At 52.1% G+C, this 23,295-nt stretch overlaps 5 protein-coding genes across 5 annotated transcripts; 1 reads left to right on the top strand and 4 right to left on the bottom strand.

Annotated features, from left to right (window-relative positions):
• Positions 1-11: 11 nt before the first annotated feature.
• Positions 12-4,066, bottom strand: BO95DRAFT_172684 (glycerophosphocholine phosphodiesterase). The gene is made up of 4 exons (XM_025580826.1): positions 3,818-4,066; positions 937-3,753; positions 480-880; positions 12-427 (listed from the first exon to the last, which is right to left on the bottom strand). Exons 1-4 carry the CDS (start codon positions 3,951-3,953, stop codon positions 197-199), a joined length of 3,585 nt encoding a protein of 1,194 aa, XP_025440969.1. The 5' UTR covers positions 3,954-4,066; the 3' UTR covers positions 12-196.
• Positions 4,067-8,290: 4,224 nt separating this feature from the next.
• On the bottom strand, positions 8,291-9,453 carry BO95DRAFT_444066 (uncharacterized protein). The gene is made up of 2 exons (XM_025586804.1): positions 8,472-9,453; positions 8,291-8,414 (listed from the first exon to the last, which is right to left on the bottom strand). Exon 1 carries the CDS (start codon positions 9,183-9,185, stop codon positions 8,592-8,594), a length of 594 nt encoding a protein of 197 aa, XP_025440968.1. The 5' UTR covers positions 9,186-9,453; the 3' UTR covers positions 8,291-8,414; positions 8,472-8,591.
• A 1,008-nt stretch (positions 9,454-10,461) lies between these two features.
• BO95DRAFT_172500 (UNC45-central domain-containing protein) lies at positions 10,462-13,672 on the bottom strand. The gene is made up of 2 exons (XM_025580825.1): positions 13,384-13,672; positions 10,462-13,275 (listed from the first exon to the last, which is right to left on the bottom strand). The coding sequence occupies exons 1-2, from the start codon at positions 13,462-13,464 to the stop codon at positions 10,858-10,860; spliced, it is 2,499 nt and encodes an 832-aa protein (XP_025440967.1). The 5' UTR covers positions 13,465-13,672; the 3' UTR covers positions 10,462-10,857.
• Positions 13,673-16,292: 2,620 nt separating this feature from the next.
• Positions 16,293-19,856, bottom strand: BO95DRAFT_444062 (protein arginine N-methyltransferase). Its single transcript, XM_025586803.1, has 6 exons — positions 19,764-19,856; positions 19,373-19,668; positions 18,693-19,317; positions 17,811-18,622; positions 17,042-17,734; positions 16,293-16,938 (listed from the first exon to the last, which is right to left on the bottom strand). The coding sequence occupies exons 2-6, from the start codon at positions 19,487-19,489 to the stop codon at positions 16,606-16,608; spliced, it is 2,580 nt and encodes an 859-aa protein (XP_025440966.1). The 5' UTR covers positions 19,490-19,668; positions 19,764-19,856; the 3' UTR covers positions 16,293-16,605.
• A 153-nt stretch (positions 19,857-20,009) lies between these two features.
• Positions 20,010-22,680, top strand: BO95DRAFT_444061 (DEAH-box ATP-dependent RNA helicase PRP43). The gene is made up of 3 exons (XM_025586802.1): positions 20,010-20,385; positions 20,475-22,341; positions 22,439-22,680. Exons 1-3 carry the CDS (start codon positions 20,096-20,098, stop codon positions 22,559-22,561), a joined length of 2,280 nt encoding a protein of 759 aa, XP_025440965.1. The 5' UTR covers positions 20,010-20,095; the 3' UTR covers positions 22,562-22,680.
• The last annotated feature ends 615 nt before the right edge of the window (positions 22,681-23,295 follow it).

Here is a 23,295-nt window from a genome sequence, read left to right as displayed (position 1 = left end):
TCGTGCCATCGGGACCGCGGTAGGAGTATCTAACAAGCTATGCGAAGCTTACTACTACCCACTATCCGTCCATAAAGGACAAACGTAAACGATCATCGAGTTCTAGATGGGAAGGATCTCCCAGATGCAATCTATGTGTAATTAATCGGGCCAAATGTCCAGCTGGCCGCTTGTTGAATCAGCATCGAAAGCTAGCTCAGAGAATTGCCTCCGGCTTCACGTGAAGACCGTTGTCCTTCTCCTCCGTCTGGTCCAGCACGGGAATTCTGATCGAGTCCTTGAGAGCACTAGGTGTGGGCTGCGCCAAAGGACTGGGCTGCGGTGAGACTCCCGGCGTCCCGCGTTTGCTTTCATGTTCAGTAAGTCCTTTACGGATGGCGAGGACCGAGTCCACAATGACCGCATCGATACCCTCAGCAACTTGGAGCTGTAGAAAAGTGTTAGAGAGGACGGCAGGTTGGTGCGCTTTGTTGACTTACCTTGACGTTGGCCGGGTCATTGTTGATTGCTCCATACGACACACACACCAATCCAGACTCCTTTACCACTCGGACGAGTCGAGGGCACAGAACAAGAGCCTCAGCCTGTGAGACAACACCGAGCAGGTTCCATCGGGATGCAAAGCGGATTGCTTCCTGCAGACTGCTAGCACGAATGTCGCCAACAGGAGACGCTCCGGAGTCCGACAAGAAGAGCACGGGAATAGAGGGTTGTTTGAAAGCAAGCAGCAAGCAGACGTCTGGATTGAAGCTGGAGAAGATCATGTTGCGTCCCTGGCCCATGTCGTAGGCCTTAGTAAGGACAGTATCCACAAAAGAATTCAACTCCACTGCGTACGTGTCCATCTCCTCCTCCTCGCTTTCGTGGAGCATGGGATATTCTGGTGGACGTGGTCAGTGTCTCGTGTGTATGTTCTTTGACCGGAAGGATACTCACTCAGCTCGATGTTAAACCCAACGGATTGAGGGAGCTTCTTGAACAATTCTTCCAATGTGGCGAAAGGCGCTTGAATATGGTTGCCACGACTGTTACCTTTGAAGCCCTTCTTTTTGAAGTCACGGGTGTGCTTGATCTTCTCGTTCAGCTCGGATGGGTCATATTCCGAGCCACCAACAGACATCGACCGCTGGCGAGGATTGAAGTAACCCTTGTCATTGCCGAAAACGTCTGGCGTCTGTGGTGGCGAGCCAGGGCGACGGGCTGGTTTATTGTCTCCCACTTGGAGGAATTGTTCTAGCGTGAGAGTGTGGACAGGAGCATCGATTCCCGTCTCGCTGACAAGAAAATCATGGTAAATGACAGGTACATGGTCCTTTGTCAGCTGGACGTCGAATTCGACGTAGGAGGCGCCTAGATTAGCAGCAGCGATGAATGACTGCACAGTGTTCTCGCCAAGCTGTAATGAGTTGCGGCTGGCAAAGTTCTTACCAAGACCACGATGCCCAATCACCATAGTGGAGCTCATACTCTTCCAGTACGTTCGGTCCCCAGTGATTGTCATGTTGGGATGCTTGAATGGCGTAATGATCAGGAAATTGAATGTGACCGAGCCGATCACATCTAACGTGTTTGCTGCAACAATAGGGACTGTAGAGTCGCCTTTGAGGTTGATGCGGTGGGATCCAAGCGTGGGCTTGATACTCGAAAGCAAGGCAACACCCCGTCCAACAATCTTGTCCTTAGAGCCAGCGTAGGTAGGGACCAGATCAAATAGGAGCCTGACTTTGGAAGCATCTTTGGCGTGAAAAACGATGGGCTCAGTCGAAATGTTATCTTGAACAGGAAGGTCAATAATCTCAGGCTCCCCTCGAGCCCCGCTAGCCGAAACGACAATCGACAAAGCAGTGTCGAGCTGGGTGGAATGGGCGCTCTCCATGGGGATTCGGTCAAGATTGACAGCCTCGATGGAGCTTCGCATGTCCATAGTGCCCAGGCTGACCAAAACCATGGACTCATCCGTGAGATACCGATGACCAAAAGTCTTGATAGGCTCTGCATTGCGCAACGAGGTATTGCTGGAAGGTGCGTTAGACCGCCTGTCAGACAAAGACGACGGTGGAGGAGATGGTGGAGCGGACGAGACGGTTGGAACGGGAATGACGGGCTCCGCTTCGCTGATCTCGGGAGGTGGTGTGACTTTGGCAAGGCATCGAGCGATATCGAGATGGCCTCTCAAAGCCGCATGCTCCTTGGCAGTCCAGCCGGAAGAGTCAAGCCTTTCGAGTTCGGCGCCTGCTTCGATCAGCAATTCCACAACTCTCAAAGCTCCATCAACGCAAGCGATGAACAGTGGAGTCCACCCATACGTCTTCTCAGCGAGTTCCGTGTCGGCCTTCTGTTCTGCATTACCCTGCAGCAGAATTTCCGCGCATTCATAGTGACCAAAGCGGGCAGCGACATGCAGTGCGGTTTCGCCGTGGTCGTCCTGATAATTGATGTCCACTCCGGCCTCAACCAGAAGGCGTACAATGTCCACAAAGTTTGCTTTGGTCGCCAAAGCCAGCACAGCACTCGAGCGCGAGACTTGTTTGCGGATTTTGGCTTTGTCTTTATTGGCCCCATGCCAGTTTTCGGACTCAAGGAGATATTTCGTAGTCAAGGGATGGCCGCCCACAACACTCAGATGCAACGGAGCCCAGCCATCATTGTCCTGCCAACGTGGGCCATCGATTCCCTCGGTGACGTCGAACATATCCCACGCCTGCAGGTGCTCAATAATGACTTCGCACACAACCTTGAATCCATATTGTGCTGCGTAATGCAGCGGGGTACGCCCGGAGATATCCTTCGCAAGCAGGGCTTTGCGCTGGGTAGGGTGAAGCTGATCTAGTATATGCAGCAGCAGCGACACCGATGGATCAGATCTCTCCAGATGCTGAGGGAACTCGTCCTCTTTCACAACCGAACGAGGCGCTTGGAGAGTAGGCATAGCAGCAGGAGTGATGTAATTCGATGTTTCCAGAGGGAAGTCAAGGACCATAGAAGCAGACTGCTCCGAATCGTTGGTGGGTTGCGCTCGACCGATCGAGATCACCAATCGATGGATACAGTTACGTTTGTTGATATCGTCCTCTTCGTCCAGCGTGTCCATGCGGTTCAGCAACACTGTAATGCAAGCGTTCGCGCGATAGTAGATGGATCGCTGAAGGAGACTTTGAAGGACTTTGGGCCAGATGTGTTCTCCCGAGTCATCCGCAGCCACCTTCAAGGTCTCGAGTAACTCCAGTAGAACGTGAGTATCATTTTTGCGCAACGCTTCGTCAACAGCCTGAAGCATACTGGATGGCAGGTTCAAATGGGGGCGTGATCGGCCTGCCTTGAATGACAGGGACGAGTGTGTAGAGCTGGCATCATCGTTGATCTTCTGTTCCCCAAGAATCGACAAGCGGTCGTTGATGGTTTTCAGAGCATTGGTTATATCCGGATTCGACGCGAAGAGCAGTGGGTCGACTTTCGTTTCTAGGTACTTCTGCTGTGTCTGAACGCCGACTTTCTTGTCCAGCTTCTTGGTAATCTTGATGAAGCCCCGCCGATTGACTTCTCCGTACCACTGGAGTTTGCGCCATTGACCACGTAGCTCGAGCAGAGCCGCCAAAAGATCCTCAACTTCCTCGGAATCCAGGCGCTGGCGGCCATCCAGTGACGGACCGTATCGCTCTTCCAAAATCTTCATGCGGCGCGCAAAGTCGGTGTATTTCTTGTTATAGAAGTAGTTGACATCCTCGAGGTTTCGATCGAGCGCATAAAAAAATCCTAAAGTTCGAGTCAAAACAAGCGCTCAACGGCCTAAATGAGTACAGATAGGATCGAAGCTTACCTGTAAGATCGGCCTCATGGCCAGCCTTTACGTTCTCCGCCGAGGCTTTAATGAGCCGTTTCAAGTCCTTGTAATGAATGTAGTTCGCGCTCCATTCCGGAACAACATTGCGGGGCAAATTGCGTCCAAATTTCATTTTCGAGAGAATTTGAGTCGAGGCCAATCGAAGATGTTCGAGATGAGGACAGAAGGTGAAATACAAGCTCTTTTAGAACTCGTCTAGGGGTTTGTTCGGCCAAGGAAGAGCACAGCTGACGAAATGATGATCAAATGGAGAACAAGTGGATCTGGGGCAGACAAAAGAAAAATGACAAGTCAAACTTCGAGCACAGAGCCATGTGTTAGTTTATCGCGGAGTCATGGTCAAGCCAGATGGGGTAGTGAGAAGAACCTGGATGGTAGGATAGTGAGAGAGAGAGAGAGATGGATGCGTTTGATAATTGAAGAAAAGAAGGCGAGAGCCACGGGTGATATACAGTTTGGAATCCTTGGGACCAGGCGACAAAGGAAAGGGACCGAGCTATCAGCACGTGCGAGAGTCGGCCAAGACATATGATCGAAGGGAACCGACAAAAATATCAGTTGCTAACCCGAGTGGGGATGAAAGGAATCCACCCCGACGTAAGATGAAGAGGAATTCCGGGGCGGAATGACCATTGAACGCGGGCGGCTGGATCTGCTGCACGCCGGACGCTCCCTGATTTGCCCGCAATCTCCTCCGCAGAAAACTGGTTCGGCCCAGTGTCTATGAGTAAGATGTCTGTGAGGAATCTGATTCTTAGCAGATGGTTCCGCTCTTGGATCTGTGTGGAAAACAGGTCAAATGGCGGTAACCTTATGTTGATCAGGCCGATTCACTGACTCAATTGAGACTTGTGAGTGAGTATTTGATTAATCGATTAATCGATTAAGGGGGCCATTCTCCGGTTCTTAATCTAAGTCTCACACCAGCTGCTAGTCTGCCAATAGCGCTGACTTGCTCCCCCACCAATTCGCAAATTAAGCCTTCTAGACTGTTTGACTGTCACTGAACCGGCCATAGTGCTTAGCCCGTTGGTGGGCGACTGAGTCCGGTGACCCGCTGCTATCTAGGCCGCGGAGGCTGGCGGATTCGAGAAGCAGAAGTTCTTTCTGGCGGGATATTCCCTCGCAGCGATGATCACCGTTCCCCTCACTGTCACCTCATTCTGATTTGTGGCCAGATGCGTCGGAGGGAGGGGGGAGGGCGAGTCGTGGCCGAACATTGTCCATTCGAACCTCGAAGGGTTGATTAACTATTTTAGCGTTGAGCCTGTGATTGCATGGTTCCAATAAAGAAGGGTTGCAATCTCCCTGATATTATGACCTGAGTAACTTCGACATACTAAGTAAGAAGGAGTTGCATTCCGGGAGTTATTGTTAAGATGGAAAACTCCCGTCAAGTCAGATGACCTCCCTCCAAGCTGCAGGATTACTGTACTCGACTAACGTGACCTGCTCCTGCACACACTAGTGATACACTATGCTGCAAAGTAGACATTCCTCACTTCAAACTTGACTACACTTCTTGGTATTCGCTGCACCTTTGTTTCTCCTTGGAAGTCTGACAATGGCCTTGCTACCGAAGTACACTGCACTATCTTAGAAAGGAGCTGATACATCCTGGTCGCCTGACCTCAAGGTCAATAATGTATAGTGCTCTATTCGATCACGCGGCTTCCTTCTACAATCCGGACTATTGAAGCAAGAACATGGAGGCTTTATATGATTGTCTCGATTCCTAATCGCTTTTGTGAACGACTATGATAAGAACATCAAGTCGCTGCTCTCTTCGAGGTCTTCGGAGGAGAGGAGGCTGATCGCTCTGGCTACTTTGTAACACCTCATTTTGCCATAAATCTCGCCGTGTGGCTGTATACTAGAGCTAGCTTTGACTCAGGAAGACTATAGTAACTGGAATTCCATACTTCAATATCGAACTCGAATGCCCATGGTCTGCTGCACTTTTTTGTCCAAGTGATAGCGAGTCTGCATTCTGGTTGAGTGCAACAACCAGTACTGCTGGGCATCTTGGACGTAGACGCCCGCTTTTTATGGGCCTTAGTACAGCGGGAGGTCTACAAAATGCAACCCCCGGATTCGATAAAGGAACGTCAGAGCCATGCATTACCTTGCCGAAAACTCTCCGATACGAATCTGTATAGCCAAGGACACTCAACAGCGTGTCCACTGGCAGACTTCAGGCGTGGTGAGTCCTAATCAGCGAATAGGACGAACTTTTGAAGGATAGGAGGTGCAGCGTCTTGATCAGGCACTGTATGACTATGCACAATCAACATCAAGTACTCCATCAGTAGTTGAATACCGCCTAGCGTGTAGGCTATCATCTCGCGTCCCACCCGAACGATGCTCGCTGCCTCCATTCCTCACACCCCACGGCTAATAGTCGCTCTACATATCTCCATCCAATGGTGCCGTGGTGGCAACCAAGGACTGGCTCTGGCTACCGCGTTCAGAGATGATCACTAGCAATACGAGGTTCCTCCACTGTTTCGTGGGAACGAGGCCACAAATCAACAAAATAGCCCCGACCATCAGCCTTCTTCCGTTTGACGAAGTCTTGATAACGACATTTCGCCCTTCGCAGGTGGCTTGGATTTTGCGATTCAGGTGCATGGTCACTGTCACTACGGCAGAAAGTCCCTCCAATCAGTGACTTCGGCCATTCAGCTGAATATCATTCGAGGATAATTGCTTCAAAGAGAGGGGTAACTGGGCGACAGTTGGGCCCTTATGAGTTGAATGAGTCCATTGCGGTATTTACCCGACGGCCATGGGTTGAAGCTTGTGAACAGCGTGGGTATGCGGTTTGAAACGTGCGGGCTGGGCCCATCTATGCATGCCCTGGCATACACAGATGTAACCTTTCAATGACTAGCCTAAACACAGGTCGAGGTTATATGCACCTCTAGAGTCTCGTATTCACTAAGGATCTCACCAGAGGAAATGATCATTTTATCAATGCAAGAAGTACACGACTTCTTGCTAGGGAATGGCGCAACTGTATCGTGGATATAGTCATCTTGGATAACGATACCTCAGCTGAAAATCCCGCGGAGATGAGTATATCACAGATGGAGATGACTGGAGGTCCAGGGGAGATTGCACGATGTCACCCTGCCAATACCTGCAGCCATTGTAGCCCGGGTCGCGAGGCTGGGGCACCCAGCGACCGGATTTTAGACCCATTCATGATGTCTGGCCGGAACTTCAAGTATAGTAGGCCCCGAGAATGTGATTCAAAGCAGCGAGAAGACACAGTATGTCTGAGATTGCATAGCAGTAGTCTTATCGTCCTCAAATTGTGCACTTGATTCCTCTGGCCGGAGACGAAGTAGAAGCATGAAGCTTCGCGATGTTCGGATGACGAGGCTTTGCGGATGTTGAGGATGCAACCCAAGAGCAGAGACGAGTCGAGCCATGCGAATAGGCAGATCCATCCTCTGTTGCGAGCAATTGCACCCTCGGGTATGTTCCGTGGTATAGATCAGCTCTGGAGGGTGGAGCAAGCCCTCTATCATGTCGTCTGCAAAGCGCCCCTTTGCGTCTTATGTGCATACACGAGAAAATGGGCTCAAGAGAGTGTGGGTAGCGGTACTGATTCCACCCTGTGTTTGTATAGCTTCAATCAAGTGGATTCGTGATTATGATGCCTGACAAATAATGTCTGATTGTGGAGCTGTGGATCGTGGTACACATCGCAGTATGTCACTGTCGTTCTTGCCGCGTCGATGAGGCTCCATGGCGCGCCAGAGTCACTTGGTGGCTGTGGCAAATCAAGCTAAAGATTCAGCCTGATTCTCCTTAATTGATGAGGTAGTGCTTGTGGTGACATGTTGGAGCTATGAAGCCTTGCACGAGTCAGTATTGGTGAGCATCGCCCGTTGCTGATGTAACTCACTTTCCGTGCTTACATTTGCCAAGTTTATCTCTATGCAGGGAAGGAATGAGCTTAGGCGATAAAAAGTTGTTGATTCTTCAGCAATGTCAGTATGGCGGAATCATTAGACCTGTCTCTCCATGCCTTTTGGATCAAGTCAAGGGGATGAGGGTTCCGTGTAGGTTCCAAAGGTTAATCAGCCTTTCGGGTAGTTCTAGGTATAACAGCGACAAATCCCTTCTTCCAATGGCTCTCTAAGGGCCCCACAACTCGTAGCATGCGGGGTAGAGAGCCTCCTTAAGTTCCAAGTTGACCGCCTTCATAGCCTCATCTACTCACTCAACCCAGTAACTCTGCGGGCATCACGTTCTGCTTCCCAGGAGTCTACCTAGTACACCAACATCAGCCACTTCGACGTCCGGTGCAGTAGCGTATGGAGATATCTCCAAATGAGGAAGATGGTAAATTCTGTTCTATGTCATTTTGTACACAGTGATAACATTGAAATAGGTTAAATGCATCTTTACTGCAACCGTCTGCAGTCAGCCTCGTCCACAATGGCGGCTACTCGGAAATGACGCCGTCCTGAATACGAGACTCATGGCAAAGTTTTGTTGATGAACCCATTATTGTTGCGAGTCAACACTACCACATTCACCCGGGGCCTGCTCAGGTCAGGTTAGTGTGAACCCACCGCGCAACTGGTCTGGTCTATAACTCTCACCTGCTAGGCAGACTTGCCCTCTCTTACTATATAAAGAGGCTTGTTTCCTCTCATAAGAAACATCAATCTACAGAGCTCATCTAGCATTGGACATCCATCTCTTTCTCAACTTCGCTTTTCACACTTTCCTGCTATACTTCTTCTTTTCTGTTTACATCACACACAACAAGATGAAGCAATTCATGACCCTGAGCTTGGCCGCTTGCCTGGTGACTGGTGTTCTGACCCTCCCAACACCCGATGTTGCTTCGGTCTCTACAACCCACGGCGCCAGCGACTAGAAGCGCGGTGACAACACCGTCAATGGAGCGAGTGACTGGAAGCGCGGTGACAACACCGTTGAAGGCGCCAGCGATTGGAAGCGTGACAACACTGTCGACGGAGCCAGCGACTGGAAGCGCGGTGACAACACCGTCAATGGAGCGAGTGACTGGAAGCGCGGTGACAACACCGTTGAAGGTGCCAGTGACTGGAAGCGCAGTGACAACACCGTTGATGGAGCCAGCGACTGGAAGCGTGACAACACTGTCGACGGAGCCAGCGACTGGAAGCGTGACAACACCGTTGAAGGCGCTAGCGATTGGAAGCGTGACAACACCGTTGATGGAGCCAGCGATTGGAAGCGTGACAACACCGTCGAAGGCGCCAGCGACTGGTAGTCCCGAGCGCCGCAACGCAACTACACCTTGAACGCTGCCCGTCCACAATCCACAACCTCGAACCATATCACCAGAAAATTTCCATGGATCATTCCTTATACATCCTGTCATCTTAGTGCATCCCCGACAATCAAGTCCATCACTCTCGCTCAAAGACATCCCATGCAACCGCAATGTTCAAGACAAACTTCCCCAGAATATGGCAAGCACACCTGACATACATGTCAAATTGCCCTATCCATCAGCGAGAAGCCGAAGGAAGATTCCAAGGCCGAATTTGAGTCTAGTCAGCAACAAGGTAGTCTAGTCAGAAAATGCACAATTGACTCCCAACGATCCTTCAAACCCAGAATTTGGCTAAAGCTACAATGAACATCGATAACTAAAGCAAAGCACCTCATTAGATCCCATCATGAAGATCCATCTACACCTGCCCCCTAAATAAAATCTCAGTATTCACCAGTAACCATTCACCACAAACCCTTGAACCCTCCCTCTACCGCATACACCCACCTCTCCCCAAAAGTAAACAACCCCTAAAACCCAACCACTCAGATAACCTACAAATAATAATTCTAACACCTCCAAACCAGGGGGAATAAATCAAAAAGATACGCAAAACCTGCAGAATTACACAAACTGCGTCATAAGTATCCCCAAGGCAGCCCAGCCCAGCCGGCCAGCCAGCGGGCCGGCCGGCCGGGGGCCCGGCAGGGTGTGTCGAACTGACCGGTAAGTTAAGTGTGTTTACCTACCTAGTATGTTTGCATGCGCGATTTTTCGACCACCACCACCACCACCAAGAGCACGCTTTTATTTCCCTCAAAACCTCGCCCTCGCGCCCTCGCGCCCTCTCCCCCTTTCTTGATTCTGGTTTTTCCTTGTTTTTTCTTCCTCTTTTATTTACCTTTGATTCTCTGAATGACTCTACTTCCTGTCAAAAATGAGGGCTCTCCTCCGGGTCGACTATATCGCAGACTGATTCCTGGATAAGTCACCCCTACCTTACCGATATATCAATCGACAGGGGCATTGGGGCAGTCGAGGAGAAAGCTCAACTGGAAGTCAAGCAATAGCCTACTCAATTCTCACCGAGAGAGGTGCATACACCCTCAGCAATTAACTGCCTTGATCGTCATTGAAAAAGGCTTGACTCCTAAAATCACCAGATTTTCCTATACAGATTCCGCTTCGCGGGTGGTTTTCCCAATCTCCTCTCCCTTCTGTCTCTCTCCACTTTTACCCCCACTCAAATCTCGTCACCCCGCATTTTACTTGGGTTACTCCGCATCAACTGTTCAACTCCCTTGCCAATCACCGGAAGGTCATGATTGCACTAATTGGATGGAAGCATTTCTCAACGAGAGAATCATTCAATAAGTAGCTATCAAGGTCGTCTTGATTCGACACAAAAGAGCACATCATTCTGGTCTATGGCGGACTCAAAAAGGGACAAATGCACTCCGGAATCCCCTGACGCATTGAGAAAATCCAGCCACCGTTCCCCACGCTCATAAGACCAGCAACATTCGTTAAACTTGAGCAACACATCATAACACCAAATGTCAGACAGGCTGATGAACGCCGTTAAAAACCACAAACAACCGGACCGAACACCGAACCCTTGACGCGAGCTGTAATACCGCAAACTCACAACGCTTTATCGAGCAAAATAGGTATGAAACACCGAGAATAACTATGGAAACGTGAAAGCTCGTTATCTTCGAAGACAAGATGCCTATGACACCAAAGGCTTGAGGGCCTCGACACCTACTTGGAGGATAGCGGGATTCTTGGTCTTCTTCAGCAGATTTGTCAAGATGTCGATGCCCCCATTCTGCTTGATGGCATCTTTGGCCCGACGAGCAACATCACCGGTGGCAAGACAGGTCATATTCCTGATACAGGCAACACCGCGATGTACAAGCCCGTCGTTTTCTTCCTGGCACAGACCAAGCAGCAACTGAACACCACGAGGCCGTTCGAGAACTCCTGCCATCGCTGCATCAAACTCAGTGAGCATGGCGAGAGCTCCACCCGCAGCACTTTGTGTGGCGAGGTCGTCAGTATCGGTAAGGGCCAAGAGGATATGCAGACGCTGGGCAGCACGTTTCGAACCATCGGCAAACTTGACTACGCCTGATTCGCAAGTCATCAAGTTACAGACAAGCTCACATGCAGCACGCTGTACCAAGGGACTATTGGAAAGAAGGAGTTCCTCGATAACAGGCCAGGCTTGGCGAACAATGGCTTCAGGAGCGGACTCATCAGGGTGTGAGGCCAAATTTGTCAGAGCCAACAAGCTCTCAAAGACAGGAAGCAAGTCCCGCGGCTGCTCTGTGGAAAGGCTGGTTGTCTCTGGAACGGAAAGCAGTGCAGTCAAAGGTCGAATCGCAGATGTGATCTGGGGGAAGCCAGAGCTCGGGAAAACAAGCGCAGGATTGACAGAGATCAAGATTCGCGCCAGCGCATGTGAAGCATTGCTGACTATCTCAGTTGGCGACGAGCCCTGCTTCACGGTCGACATACCAATCAATAGCTTGACGGCTCCCTGCTGTGCTAGAGCACCGCGAGACTTGCGATCACGCGAGAGAGAGAGAAGAATCTTGCTCATGAGAACTTGTACAGAAGGCAGGCTGGTCTTGACACAGTCGACCAGAAGGGGAACAATTCCTGCTTCGACAAGTGCGGTGCAACGAGCAATGACGTGTTGCTCTTCGTCCAAGGGATCGGGGCCGTTGCGGGCCTTGGGCGATGCTTCAGCGTATGACTTGAGCTGTGAGACTTTCTTTTGTTCCTCCGTCAGGTTGGGAAGAAACTGAGTGAGGTTCATGATGATCATGAAGCCACCATAGAGGACTGACGGAACAGTAGAATTTTCGTGTAACACTCTAATGAGGTTCTGCACAAAGACTGGATCCTTGGCAAGCTGTTCCTTCACGGCGGGTTTGACAGAGGCATAGGCCAGACCCTCAATCACATTAGCCATGCTCTCACCCTTTCGCTTCGACATCGAGTCTTTGAACCGATCAACCAGCTCGATAACCCGGGTGTCCTCGTCCTGGAGTTTACCAATGGTTTCGGAGGGCGCGACCTGCGCGGCAGTCCGAACCTTGGCCAGGATAACCGCTGCCAACTCAGAGCTTTGGTCACTGCCATTGGTAAGAAGATGAGAGAGCCAGGTAGACAGATGTTTGAAGATCGCCTCACGACAGTCTTTGTTGACGCAGGCTGCATTTAGAAGTTCCAAGAACGATGTTTCGACTTTCCGGCTCTTCGCATCTCTGGAAGTCAGAGGAGCCAATGCAGCCAGAAAACTCTCCGAAAGAAAAAGAGCTGCGGCAGCCTCCGGAATCACAGGAAAGACGGCAGCAGTTGCAGAGAAGGCCTCAATCAGCCCATCACTGCGGCCCTTGATCACCTTGGAAGAGACCAGGTTGGAGAATCGATTCTGGCCAACTTCTTTCGAGACCTCGAGGTACTTGACTGTTGCCAAAGTAGCCTGGCTTCTCCATTCAAGGGGTAGGCGAGAATCCAGGGACGACAAAATCACATCCAGACTCTCATCATCCACCAGATCCTGCAACCTGGCCGCGTCAACGGCGAGCAGCCGCGCAATACCTTTGAGCGAGCGGCCGTCCTCATCATGACCAGACTCCATCAGCTTGGCAATGAATAGCTGGAAGAGCTCACGTTCACAATGCAGACGAGCATCCTGCGATAGCCAAACGGAGGGGTCTAGAACAACGGTGTCGAGGCAAACAGCAGCTGCGTCGCCCCTTTCGTAGATCTCGTCAAAGAAGGTGGTGACGGAGATTTGAAGCTGGTTGGAGAAGTGCTGACGCACGCTTGTACTCTGGCGAACCAGACCGGAGATAATGTCGTCCTGCAGCGAGGACAAGGCATGTGGGCGTTGCGCCAAGATAAATTTGACACAATCCAGTGCGACCTCCTCGGGCGGTTTGAGGCCGTCGGTGCGCAGATAGAGGGCGGCATCTTTACCCGCGGGTTCGTCCTTCCCTGAAGTATACCGGCGGCAGAGATCTAGGAGGTGATGGCCATTTTCCTCCTCCTCTTGGATCTTCAGGAAAGCTTCCTTGACAGCTGGATGTTCGGGCGCTAAGGTGAGGGCTTCTCGAAGGTTCCGCGAAGCGGCCTGCGATAGATGACATTAGCCACCTGAAGCGGTCGCAAACTAACGCGACGACACGGTAGACTCTCAGGTAGACGAAGTACGAAAGAGAATCGTGTAAGTCAGACATACCTCACGGTGACCAGCATCTATCAATTCAACAGCCTCTCGAGTCAAATGTACGGCACGTTCTTCGCTCGTTGAGTGAACCATGTCAGGCCTGGAAAGTGGATAAGGCGGGAGCGGAAGGATTAATTCGCAAGTGAGGAGAACCCGGTCGGTAGAAGGATGAAAGAATAAAACGGGACAAAGCCACGGTCGGGCGGGAGAGGAGGAGGAGGAGGAGGAGGAGGTGGGAGGAGAATAAGAAGGAGAGAAGAAGAAGAGGAGGAGAGCGCGAGTCAAGCCAGGGGAAGTACAGTACAGGAGTTGTGGTAAAAAGTGGAGGGGTGGAGATTGTTTTGCAGTACTAGTAGCAAGAAAGTAGTGAGGGTTAACCAAAGAGCAGCTGTGTCAACCCGCAGTAGTGGTGGTGATGATGGTAGAGCGACGCGACAGCCGGACAATCATCGGCGGAGGAGAAACCTTGGAAGATAAGGGAACTGACTGGGTTCTGTTCTATTGATGTGATGTCAATAAGAACAAGAGAACAAGAGAATATGAAGAAGATGGTGTGGTGGTGTGGTGGTAGAGGTGGTCTTCGTGGTAGTTGTACTGTAAAAGAAAACCGAGCTGGGCTTATCTTTTTACTTTTTTTTTTGTTTGACTTTTTTTTTGCCTCCAAGGCGTGGAGGAAAAGGATGGAAAGAGTGGATTCCATTGAATGGAGACTGGAGAGGATAAGAAAAGGTGGTCCGTGTGACTGGCTTGCCTTTTCTGGCACTCACTCACTCTTTCCAGTTCTCCAAGTTCCATCCAATTTCTCTCTCCATCCAAGCTCAGTGCTCAGTGCTCAGTGCTCACACTTGCTCACACTTGCTCTCAGCCTCTCTCTTTCTCTCTCGTTCCCTGCCTGCTTCGGACCTCCGACGCTCGTTTCCTGCAACCATGAGACACACATCTTCATTTCCACCGCCCGCCCCCCCCAACTGCATTCTCATTCCAGTCCTCTTTCTTCGGTGATCATTTTCCAGACTTCTATGCATTATTCATAGCTGCATTATCATGGAATACCCTTACTCCGTACTTGGCCTTAGCATAACCAGGTATTCCTCCAGTACTTCCGCCAATCCGCCTATCCGTCCCGACAGTCGGAGCTCCCCCTCGTTTCGGCAGCCGCTCTTCGGAACTTGGAAGGCGGCTTAACTCCGACCACACTTGCCTATCGATACGCTATCGTTATCATCAATCATCGTTATTAGAATACAACAATGCCGACTGCCAATTGCGAGATTCCGGCCCCTAAAGTGTCTCTCCCCCGCCCGTCAGACTGTCACAGAAACTGGACATCGACTCAGCGTGCAGCAAGAAATCCTCACTGACTGGCTACTCTCCCGGAGCAATTTGGTTGCCGCGGGGAATCTGTTCCGTACCCCCTCTTCTGTCGTGGACGATAAGATGAGCCGGGAGGAGGGGACATGGGACAGATCGCGACAGCGTCTAGGAATAAGCAAACCAACTCGTCGGCCTGGAACCGATTGCCAACTCCAGTCAAACTCACAGCCGTGGTCCAGACCCCCTTCATCCCAGCATGAAACCAGGTAGAAAACCACCGTAGCCAACTGGACTAAGTATGCAACTCGGTTCCCCTCCAGGGCCTGCAGTAACTGCAGTGCAGCAAAGATGACGACGATAAGGCAATGCAGCAGCAGCAACTAACTATTGCCAAAGAGGGAGCACCAAGGAGTGCCAACCTTGAGTATGTGATGCATATCCAACAATTAGCTGCACCATCAATTCGATATCTATCTAATCGGAACCTCGCGCTCCGTCAAGACATGAAACCAACCACGGCAGTCCACGGCAACACGTTTCTCACTCTGACTCTCGTTGTGGTAAACGTGAATCCAATAACTCCTGGAGCTAACTCGTCATAATCAAGGAGGTGCTTTTTAGGCTGTTCCCAGCTTTTGATCCCCTTCTCTACCTTCCCATCTTTCGCCAATAGTCCTTCATACCGCGACACTAGTTCCTGTCTTGGCTACAGACTACAGTTCCTCCGATCTGCAGCTTTACAGTTTGTTCCACGGAGGTGCGCCCAGTGTGACGACCCGCCGACCGAATTCGGTGTTTGCTTTGCTAGGCTGCGTTGCTTATGCTGACCTTACGCCTACGGGTGGGTACAGTCCCAGTACCCCGTACGTTGTTTTGTATCAAACTACGAAGTACTCCGTACTCAGTAGATGATTATCACAGCATAACATAGCCCCCTCTCAATCCCCGGGAAGGGGGATGGGGAAAGGGGGACATCGCTAAACACGGCGAGGCCACCACCATCGCCGAGGACCCTCCCCTTCCGGCCGCGGGCGCGGACGCTTGGACGCCGAGAGACCAACCAACCCAGCCAAACAAACCACCGTGAATCAACCCAAGGATAATCTGTCGGGCCAAGAGCCCTGAGCCATTACTGAGTCCTTTAACCCCCCTTCCAAATTCGGGCCGCCTCGATCCAAATCACAGGAAGCAGCTGGGCACGTCCACCCTTCCCCCATCGATCATCCATTGCCAATCGCTCTCGCAGGCGGCGAGACGATCGCTTCTGTGTGGTCCGTGCCAATAACATTTAACTTCCCATTGGAAACCATCGCCTATATCCCCAATCCAGCGAGCTGTCCGTCGGGAGGGAAATTCCCATTGACAATTGTCCGTCCGTCTGGAACCCGTCCAGTCGGTCGTCATCGTTTATAGAGCGGACATTAATCCGCGGTCATATTTTTTTTTTGTTTTCTGGGTCACTGTACTTTCTTGGCTGGTCTCAACACTCGTAAGCGGAGCACAAGTCCGAGAATGGATAATCTCAACATCTCAAACCAACTGTGTGAATGTATATGTGGTTCAACCAGCGAAGAGTGAGTGAGAGGCAACCAACTCCCCTCCCCTCAACTCGATTCATCTCAATGTTCTAAGTTCTAGTAGGTGGCATGTGTACTAGGCAACTTATACTATACTATGCCTCCCGCTATTTTCTCTGTCTCTCCCCACTCCAGAAATTTGACTACGTATGTTCATTTCATCACACATCACACATCACACGCAGCACGCCTCACACAATGACCAACACCAACCCGTGATGATTCATCCACTGCAGTTATCCTCCAACCCTCCCCTTCCACTAATACTACGTCATGATAGCCCATGATCTCCCCCGAGGATCAACCACTACACTAAAGAAAGAGGTAGATGGTCATGTCAAAATCACATGAGACACCCTTCCTTGATACTGGAGTGTAGATCGCTGTTACCAACACGCACGCGCCGGACGCCACGTGATCTGGCCGCCGCCGCCTTGGAGCGCTCCCGATCGGGGCTGTTCACGGCAGCGGAGGCGCCCGCCGTCCGAGCACCGCTCATGACCGGAGCTGCCATCAGCTCCACGGCCGTGGAAGGCTCCGGGTTGCCTCCTCCTGATGCTGCTGCGCCTTCCAGCGCGAACACCTCCACCATCCACTCATACCAGACCTTGCGGTTATCTGTTTGTCGGTACATGGTGACGACCACTTCGCCGTTATCGGGGACGTTGAGAGGGGTCTGTCATTTTGTTTTGCGGATGTTAATTTCAAACACAACAATTCCCAAGGATGTCTCGTAGATGTGAGGTTATACGCAGGGTGATTTCGAGGCAAAAACTGACCTTGAGAGGGAAGTAGATGGGAAACCAGCTAATCATATCCTGACTCTTGGCGTCCATGGTCACGGGATTCGTCGACAGTTCGATGTCGCGGTAGAGCACGGTCTCGAAGTAGCCTGCCAGGCCGTGGCAGACGCCGCGGTTCTGGACGGGGAACGTCAGGCGGGTGCGGCGCACGTTGTGGGCGTTGGAGATCGTCGAGGAGGACGGGGACTGCGGCGGGATGTTGAGGTTCGGATGTTCGAAGGACCAGGTCGTCTGGACGAAGGGGATGGGCGACTCGCTGGATCCCCCGCCGCCGGGCAGCGTGGATATCGAGTTGCGCACGCTGTGGTGGTGGTGGCTCCCGGTGCCGGAGTTCATCAGCGCGGTGGCCGAGGGCTGGTTCGTGGACAGGAAGTCGATGGCGTGCAGCATTACCACGTACGGCGTCTCGGGGGCGGCGGGATTGGAGATGGACTGGTTCATCACGTCGGCGTGCAGCTTGGGCGCCGCGATCGGGGTGAGATGGGCGGTGTATGAGGCCGGGATGGAGATGCCGTGGACTGGGGTGAGGAGGTGGGTGACGCCGTCGAGGCATTCGGGAGAAAGCTCGTTGTCGCCGAAGGAGCCTAGCAGCTCGGAGACGAGGATGTCAATCGTGGTAGGGACGAGGTCGGGTCCCGCGGTGCCGGAGGTGGGTGATTGCGTGGAGTTCTGAATTTAAGTATAAGCGTTATGGCGGGAGCTCTTGTCATTTGCATATGGAGGGGAAAAGTCTGGCTGTTCTTACCAATGCTGACTGCGATGCTGGAGCGGCTCCCTTCGCGATTTGAGGGCCCTTCCAGCTTCGCATGTCGGAGTGGACCAACGTGACTTTCCCACCCCAGTGATTCTTGTTGTGACGCTGGAGAAGAACAAATGCATTGGGATTCTTCTCCACCGCCCAAAGGTCAATTTCCACGCCTGTTTCGGCGCTGGCTCGAATGGCACGGCCGACGAGCGGTCCTCGACCGGCTCCAACAACAGCGACCGATACTTTGCCATCTGGCCCGGATTTCGGCTTCTTCGACCAGTCCGTCAGGGCCTTCGCGATGGCTCTTTCATACCAGTCGTACTTGATGGGATCTTTCTCGAAGACCTCGTAGGTGATACTCTCCAGATTGACGGTCAATGGCTGCAGGGGGGCTTGGAGATAATCCTGATAGCCTGTCCCGAACCGTTCCATAGCGCTGCGGGGAGGTTGGCGGGACTGGAGGTTTCTGACATAAGATAGATGAGGGGTGGGATCGTGGTGCTTCTTGTTCGAGACTGCAGCCTGCGCGAGGCTAGGATACTCCGAGCCTGGTGCATGTGCATCAGGGTTCTCAAACGACTCGTCCACCTCCACTCCTGGGATAGGGCCAACTTCACAAAGGAGGATCCAGGGGGCGGTTCGGAGGCGCATGAATCGAGCAATCAGGGCTTGGTGTGCCTTTGACAGCACGGGGTAGCCTTTTTGGTTCTTGAGGAAGGTATTACCATGAATCGTGAGCATGTGAGTCGGCTCCGAGTACCAGCGGGACTGCACGGACATCGGAGGAAGTTGCTTGGGCAGTGCGAGTGCTAGTACAATGATCAGCAAGGCTATACAAGAGTAGAATCGAGCCTACTAAGATGAAGCTGAGTACCATACCTACGACGAGTCTTGTGTGATATTTACAGACTCTTCTGATGATATCCCAGGCATCCCAGGTGCCGAACGGATCAATCTGTGACACCGGATCGACCGAGCCACTGACAAACTCCTTGCGCGCGAGGCTGGCCAAGTCAGTAACCTTATCTCCTTGGAGATCTGGGGTGTCGGCCATTTGCGTCCAGATGTGGAATTGGATATACGGCGCGACATTTATGGCATCTTGCACGGCTCGTGCATAGTAGATGATCTGCTCCGAATGGGCGTCATTGTGATGGAGTTTTGGCCCCGGAATCAGAAGGTATCCAATCCCACAGAAGGCCGCATAGTTCACTTCCAGCATGAGGACCTGGCGAGAGATGTCTGCAATGAGAGGGTCCGGAGAGCACAAGTCAATCCAGGAGCTGGTTACGCCAACGAGTTGGGTCATTGCCTCGTTCGGGGTCATATGCGTATCAGCGGGTCCGAGCTCAGGGATCACGAGCGGCCGTGTGTTATCGCTGGTCATCATCGTTCCATTGGAGCCTGGTGCCGAAGGTTGTAAGCTCCCTTGATAGGTCGAGAGAAGAGCGAGCACTCGGGATTGGAAGTGGGAAGTGGTTACCGGCGCAGTCAACATGTCATACTATCCAGGAAGAAGAATTAGTAGATGCTTGCATCCTAGGGTGGTAGTTTCGTACATTACTCTCGTGTGCCGCTTGTACCATTTCATTGGTGATGGGAACCTTTCGGTCCTCCTCATGTTGCCCGATGCAGAAGGTCATGTTGACAGTGTCGGAGTTGGTAAAGGACTCCATTTTGGCGGGCAAAGAGATATCAGGGAGATGAGTGGTGGTTTTGTCTGCGAATTTCAGGGCGATGGAATTGGGTGGAATGCGTGGAGAGCGACTGGAGTTATCCCAACTGTCGTATAGATGGTGATGGGCTATATATCGTCGAGAACGCCTTGTTGATCCGATGAAGATGATGGTCCCACCTGTGGTCGATCAATTGAGTTTCAATTCAAGAAGTGATTTCAGGCCATTGTAAGAAGCAGGGAGTTGAGGGGTGTACAAAGAGGTGAGTACTAACACAAGCCAGTCGCACAATAATTTTGGAGGGGAGAACTGCCAGCCTGGGCTCACCAACGATGTGTGCCTTCGTGGATGGAGCTGGCTGTCAAACGTGGTTCTGTTGCTCTTTTTCCCCTTGCCTGTCCGAACCGCCGTGGGGTAAATGACGGCAGAATACTGGAGCGGTGAGCGGGACAAAAAGTATCTGTGGCGAGGTCCGGCCGACTTGCCTATCAGGGCTGCCTTTTTTTCTTCAAACTCGCCTCCAACAACAGTTCTGCGACGGACGAACTCTCTCGCGACTTGTTGTCCACCCCGCCTTTTCTCTATTTCCCAAAGTCTCCCGACGCCATGGTTGATCGTCGCTCGGATTCTGAGAACGGTTCGCGTGCTAAGCGTCAAAAAATGGACAAGGCTGAGACAGATCCCAAGAACAACCCGTACCTGGCTCACATGTATCCCGACAATGGCGGTGCCGACCTTCACCCGGCCTTTGGAAAGATGAAGCGCCATCAGACGACTGCTGCTCTGGCTAAGGAGGTTGAAGATGGCGAGATCAACCCTTTCAACGACCAGCCATTCTCCAGCAAATACGTCTCCATCTTACAGACTCGTCGCGACCTCCCCGTCCATGCCCAAAGGTTGGTTTTCGCATTTTCCCTTTATGCCCTGCCCGCGCTGCGCTGGTGCATTCTCGGTTCCAAATTGTCTAATATTTTTTTTTTCGCAGAGATGAGTTCCTAGAGCTTTATCAGAAGTCGCAAATCCTCGTCTTCGTCGGTGAGACGGGTTCCGGAAAGACGACGCAAATCCCTCAGTTCGTGCTCTTCGATGATCAGCCGCAGACCCAGCGCAAGATGGTTGCTTGTACCCAACCCCGTCGTGTCGCTGCCATGTCCGTCGCCCAGCGTGTTGCTGCAGAGTTGGATGTCAAGCTCGGAGAGGAAGTCGGTTACAGCATTCGTTTCGAAGATATGACTAGTTCCAAGACGGTGCTTAAGTACATGACGGATGGTATGCTTCTGAGAGAAGCCATGCACGACCACGACCTCAACCGCTACAGTACCATCATTCTGGACGAGGCTCACGAGAGAACCATGGCTACTGATGTTCTTATGGGTCTTCTGAAGGAGGTTGTGGTTCGCCGACCCGACCTCAAGATCATTATCATGTCTGCCACTTTGGATGCGCAGAAGTTCCAGCGTTATTTCAACGATGCCCCCCTCCTTGCTGTTCCTGGTCGTACCCACCCCGTCGAGATTTTCTATACCCCCGAGCCTGAGCAGGACTATGTTGAAGCCGCCATTCGGACTGTTCTTCAGATTCACGCTACCGAAGACGAGGGTGATATCCTGCTCTTTTTGACTGGTGAGGAGGAAATTGAAGATGCCTCTCGAAAGATTTCTTTGGAGGCGGACGAGATGATGCGCGAGGCAGACGCTGGACCGATCAAGGTCTACCCTCTCTATGGTAGTCTTCCTCCTCATATGCAACAGCGCATCTTCGAGCCGGCACCGCCTCCTCGTCGTCCAGGTGGCCGCCCCGGTAGAAAGGTCATTGTGTCCACGAACATCGCCGAAACGTCGCTTACCATCGACGGTATCGTCTACGTGGTCGACCCCGGTTTCTCCAAGCAAAAGATCTACAACCCTCGTATTCGTGTCGAGTCTCTTCTGGTCTCTCCGATCTCCAAGGCTTCCGCCCAACAGAGAGCTGGTCGTGCTGGTCGTACCCGTCCCGGAAAGTGCTTCCGTCTGTATACTGAAGGCGCCTTCAAGAAGGAACTGATCGATCAGACCTACCCCGAGATTCTCCGATCTAACCTTTCTTCGACGGTGCTGGAGCTTAAGAAACTTGGCATTGACGACCTCGTCCACTTCGACCTGATGGATCCCCCGGCCCCCGAAACTCTGATGAGAGCCTTGGAGGAACTCAACTACCTTGCCTGTCTTGACGACGATGGAAATCTGACCCAGCTGGGCCGCCTCGCATCCGAGTTCCCCCTTGACCCCGCCCTTGCCGTCATGCTTATCAGCTCCCCCGAATTCTACTGCTCGAACGAGATCCTCTCGATTACGGCCCTTCTTTCCGTGCCCAACGTGTTCGTCCGCCCGGCTTCTCAAAGGAAGCGCGCAGACGAGATGAAAGACCTGTTCTCCCACCCCGACGGTGACCACCTGACCCTCCTCAACGTCTACCACGCCTTCAAGAGCCCTGAAGCCCAGGACAACCTCAAGCAGTGGTGCCATGACCACTTCCTCTCCCTCCGGTCGCTGCAGTCAGCCGACAACGTCCGCATGCAGCTCCTGCGCATCATGGAACGCGAGGAGCTCGAGATGATCTCCACCCCCTTCGAGGACAAGAAGTACTACGAGAACATCCGCCGTGCGCTGTGCGCTGGTTTCTTCATGCAGGTTGCCAAGAAAGAGAGCCAGGGCAAGAGCATGTACATGACCATCAAGGACCACCAGAACGTCCTGCTCCACCCATCGACGGTGCTCGGCCACGAGGCTGAATGGGTCCTGTATAATGAGTTCGTGCTCACCACCAAGAACTACATCCGTACCGTGACCGCCGTCAAGCCCGAGTGGCTTATTGTAAGTTCAATCCTCCCCCCTCCTTCCAAGCCACGAGCTCGTTAAGAGAAACAAAGGATCAATTGACAGATTTACTAACTGTCCCGTGTCAATCTAGGACATCGCCCCGACCTACTACGACATTTCCACTTTCGCGAAGGGCGACATCCGCTCCTCGCTTCTCCGCGCCGCCGAGCGACTCTCGCGTCGTGAGAAGATCCGCGCGGAAAAGAGACGATAGATGGGGTAGCATATTTTGTCGCGTTGTTTTTTTAACCATTCTCATGAAATATAATAGACTCTTTTTTTCTCTTTGAAACATGATATCATACATCCCCATGTCCTATGGGCAAAAACGATCTGGGCATAGGATATTGAATCTATCCACTTTCCTAACATTTAAGCATCCCTTAGCTATCAAGCAGCGCGATATCTTCTGAAATCATCACGAAGCAGTAGTACGGTGTATCAAATCCCCCGCGAAAGAACGAGAGAATGATCCCCGTCCCTCCCCCTCCCTAGCTCTGCATACCTAGTTCGAGAGGCACCACGATCGCCCAACTATATCCCCAAAAAACACAAACCATCTTCACCATATCGCGCTATCCCATAATCAAAAGATAAAGGATGTTGGCAGCCTAAGGCGCCCATAGGGCTGAATCTAATGGCGTTGTGGCCTCAGGCACACAGAAAAGTGGAGAACGGTGGGTCTATCACCAAGTTCCGAATTGGGGTATACAACGGCAGCCGCGGGGGTGTAGCGGTCTTCACCAGTGCCACCGTAGTCCAAATCGCGGTGCGACGGCAGTGTCTGAGTTCGAATCCTAATCGCGGCAAGACTGCTGTTCTCTTATTTTTTTTGGGGGTGCTGCGTGGCCTGGAAGGCCGGAAGGGGCGTCAGAGAGATGTCATTTGGGTTTGGGTGCCTGGTGGTGGAAAGGGAAGGCGCGGTAGGCCGCGGCGCTGTCGGATTGC

The sequence above is a fragment of the Aspergillus brunneoviolaceus genome (genome assembly GCF_003184695.1).
Source record: "Aspergillus brunneoviolaceus CBS 621.78 unplaced genomic scaffold BO95scaffold_44, whole genome shotgun sequence".
In the NCBI taxonomy this organism is placed as follows: Eukaryota; Fungi; Ascomycota; class Eurotiomycetes; order Eurotiales; family Aspergillaceae; genus Aspergillus; species Aspergillus brunneoviolaceus.
This window is presented reverse-complemented; position numbering and strand designations above follow the sequence as displayed.

Excerpts from the sequence above, each read along its gene's own strand:
- BO95DRAFT_172684 (XM_025580826.1), bottom strand. The coding sequence starts at position 3,953 with ATGAAATTTGGACGCAATTTGCCCCGCAATGTTGTTCCGGAATGGAGC. Across the intron at positions 3,754-3,817 it reads CCATGAGGCCGATCTTACAG|GATTTTTTTATGCGCTCGAT; the intron begins GTAAGCTTCGAT and ends CTCGAACTTTAG. Across the intron at positions 881-936 it reads TGGGTTTAACATCGAGCTGA|AATATCCCATGCTCCACGAA; the intron begins GTGAGTATCCTT and ends CACGTCCACCAG.
- BO95DRAFT_444066 (XM_025586804.1), bottom strand. The coding sequence starts at position 9,185 with ATGGTTCGAGGTTGTGGATTGTGGACGGGCAGCGTTCAAGGTGTAGTT.
- BO95DRAFT_172500 (XM_025580825.1), bottom strand. The coding sequence starts at position 13,464 with ATGGTTCACTCAACGAGCGAAGAACGTGCCGTACATTTGACTCGAGAG. Across the intron at positions 13,276-13,383 it reads TAGATGCTGGTCACCGTGAG|GCCGCTTCGCGGAACCTTCG; the intron begins GTATGTCTGACT and ends CATCTATCGCAG.
- BO95DRAFT_444062 (XM_025586803.1), bottom strand. The coding sequence starts at position 19,489 with ATGGAGTCCTTTACCAACTCCGACACTGTCAACATGACCTTCTGCATC. Across the intron at positions 19,318-19,372 it reads AAGCGGCACACGAGAGTAAT|TATGACATGTTGACTGCGCC; the intron begins GTACGAAACTAC and ends CTTCCTGGATAG. Across the intron at positions 18,623-18,692 it reads TCACACAAGACTCGTCGTAG|CACTCGCACTGCCCAAGCAA; the intron begins GTATGGTACTCA and ends TCATTGTACTAG.
- BO95DRAFT_444061 (XM_025586802.1), top strand. The coding sequence starts at position 20,096 with ATGGTTGATCGTCGCTCGGATTCTGAGAACGGTTCGCGTGCTAAGCGT. Across the intron at positions 20,386-20,474 it reads CTCCCCGTCCATGCCCAAAG|AGATGAGTTCCTAGAGCTTT; the intron begins GTTGGTTTTCGC and ends TTTTTTTCGCAG. Across the intron at positions 22,342-22,438 it reads TCAAGCCCGAGTGGCTTATT|GACATCGCCCCGACCTACTA; the intron begins GTAAGTTCAATC and ends GTGTCAATCTAG.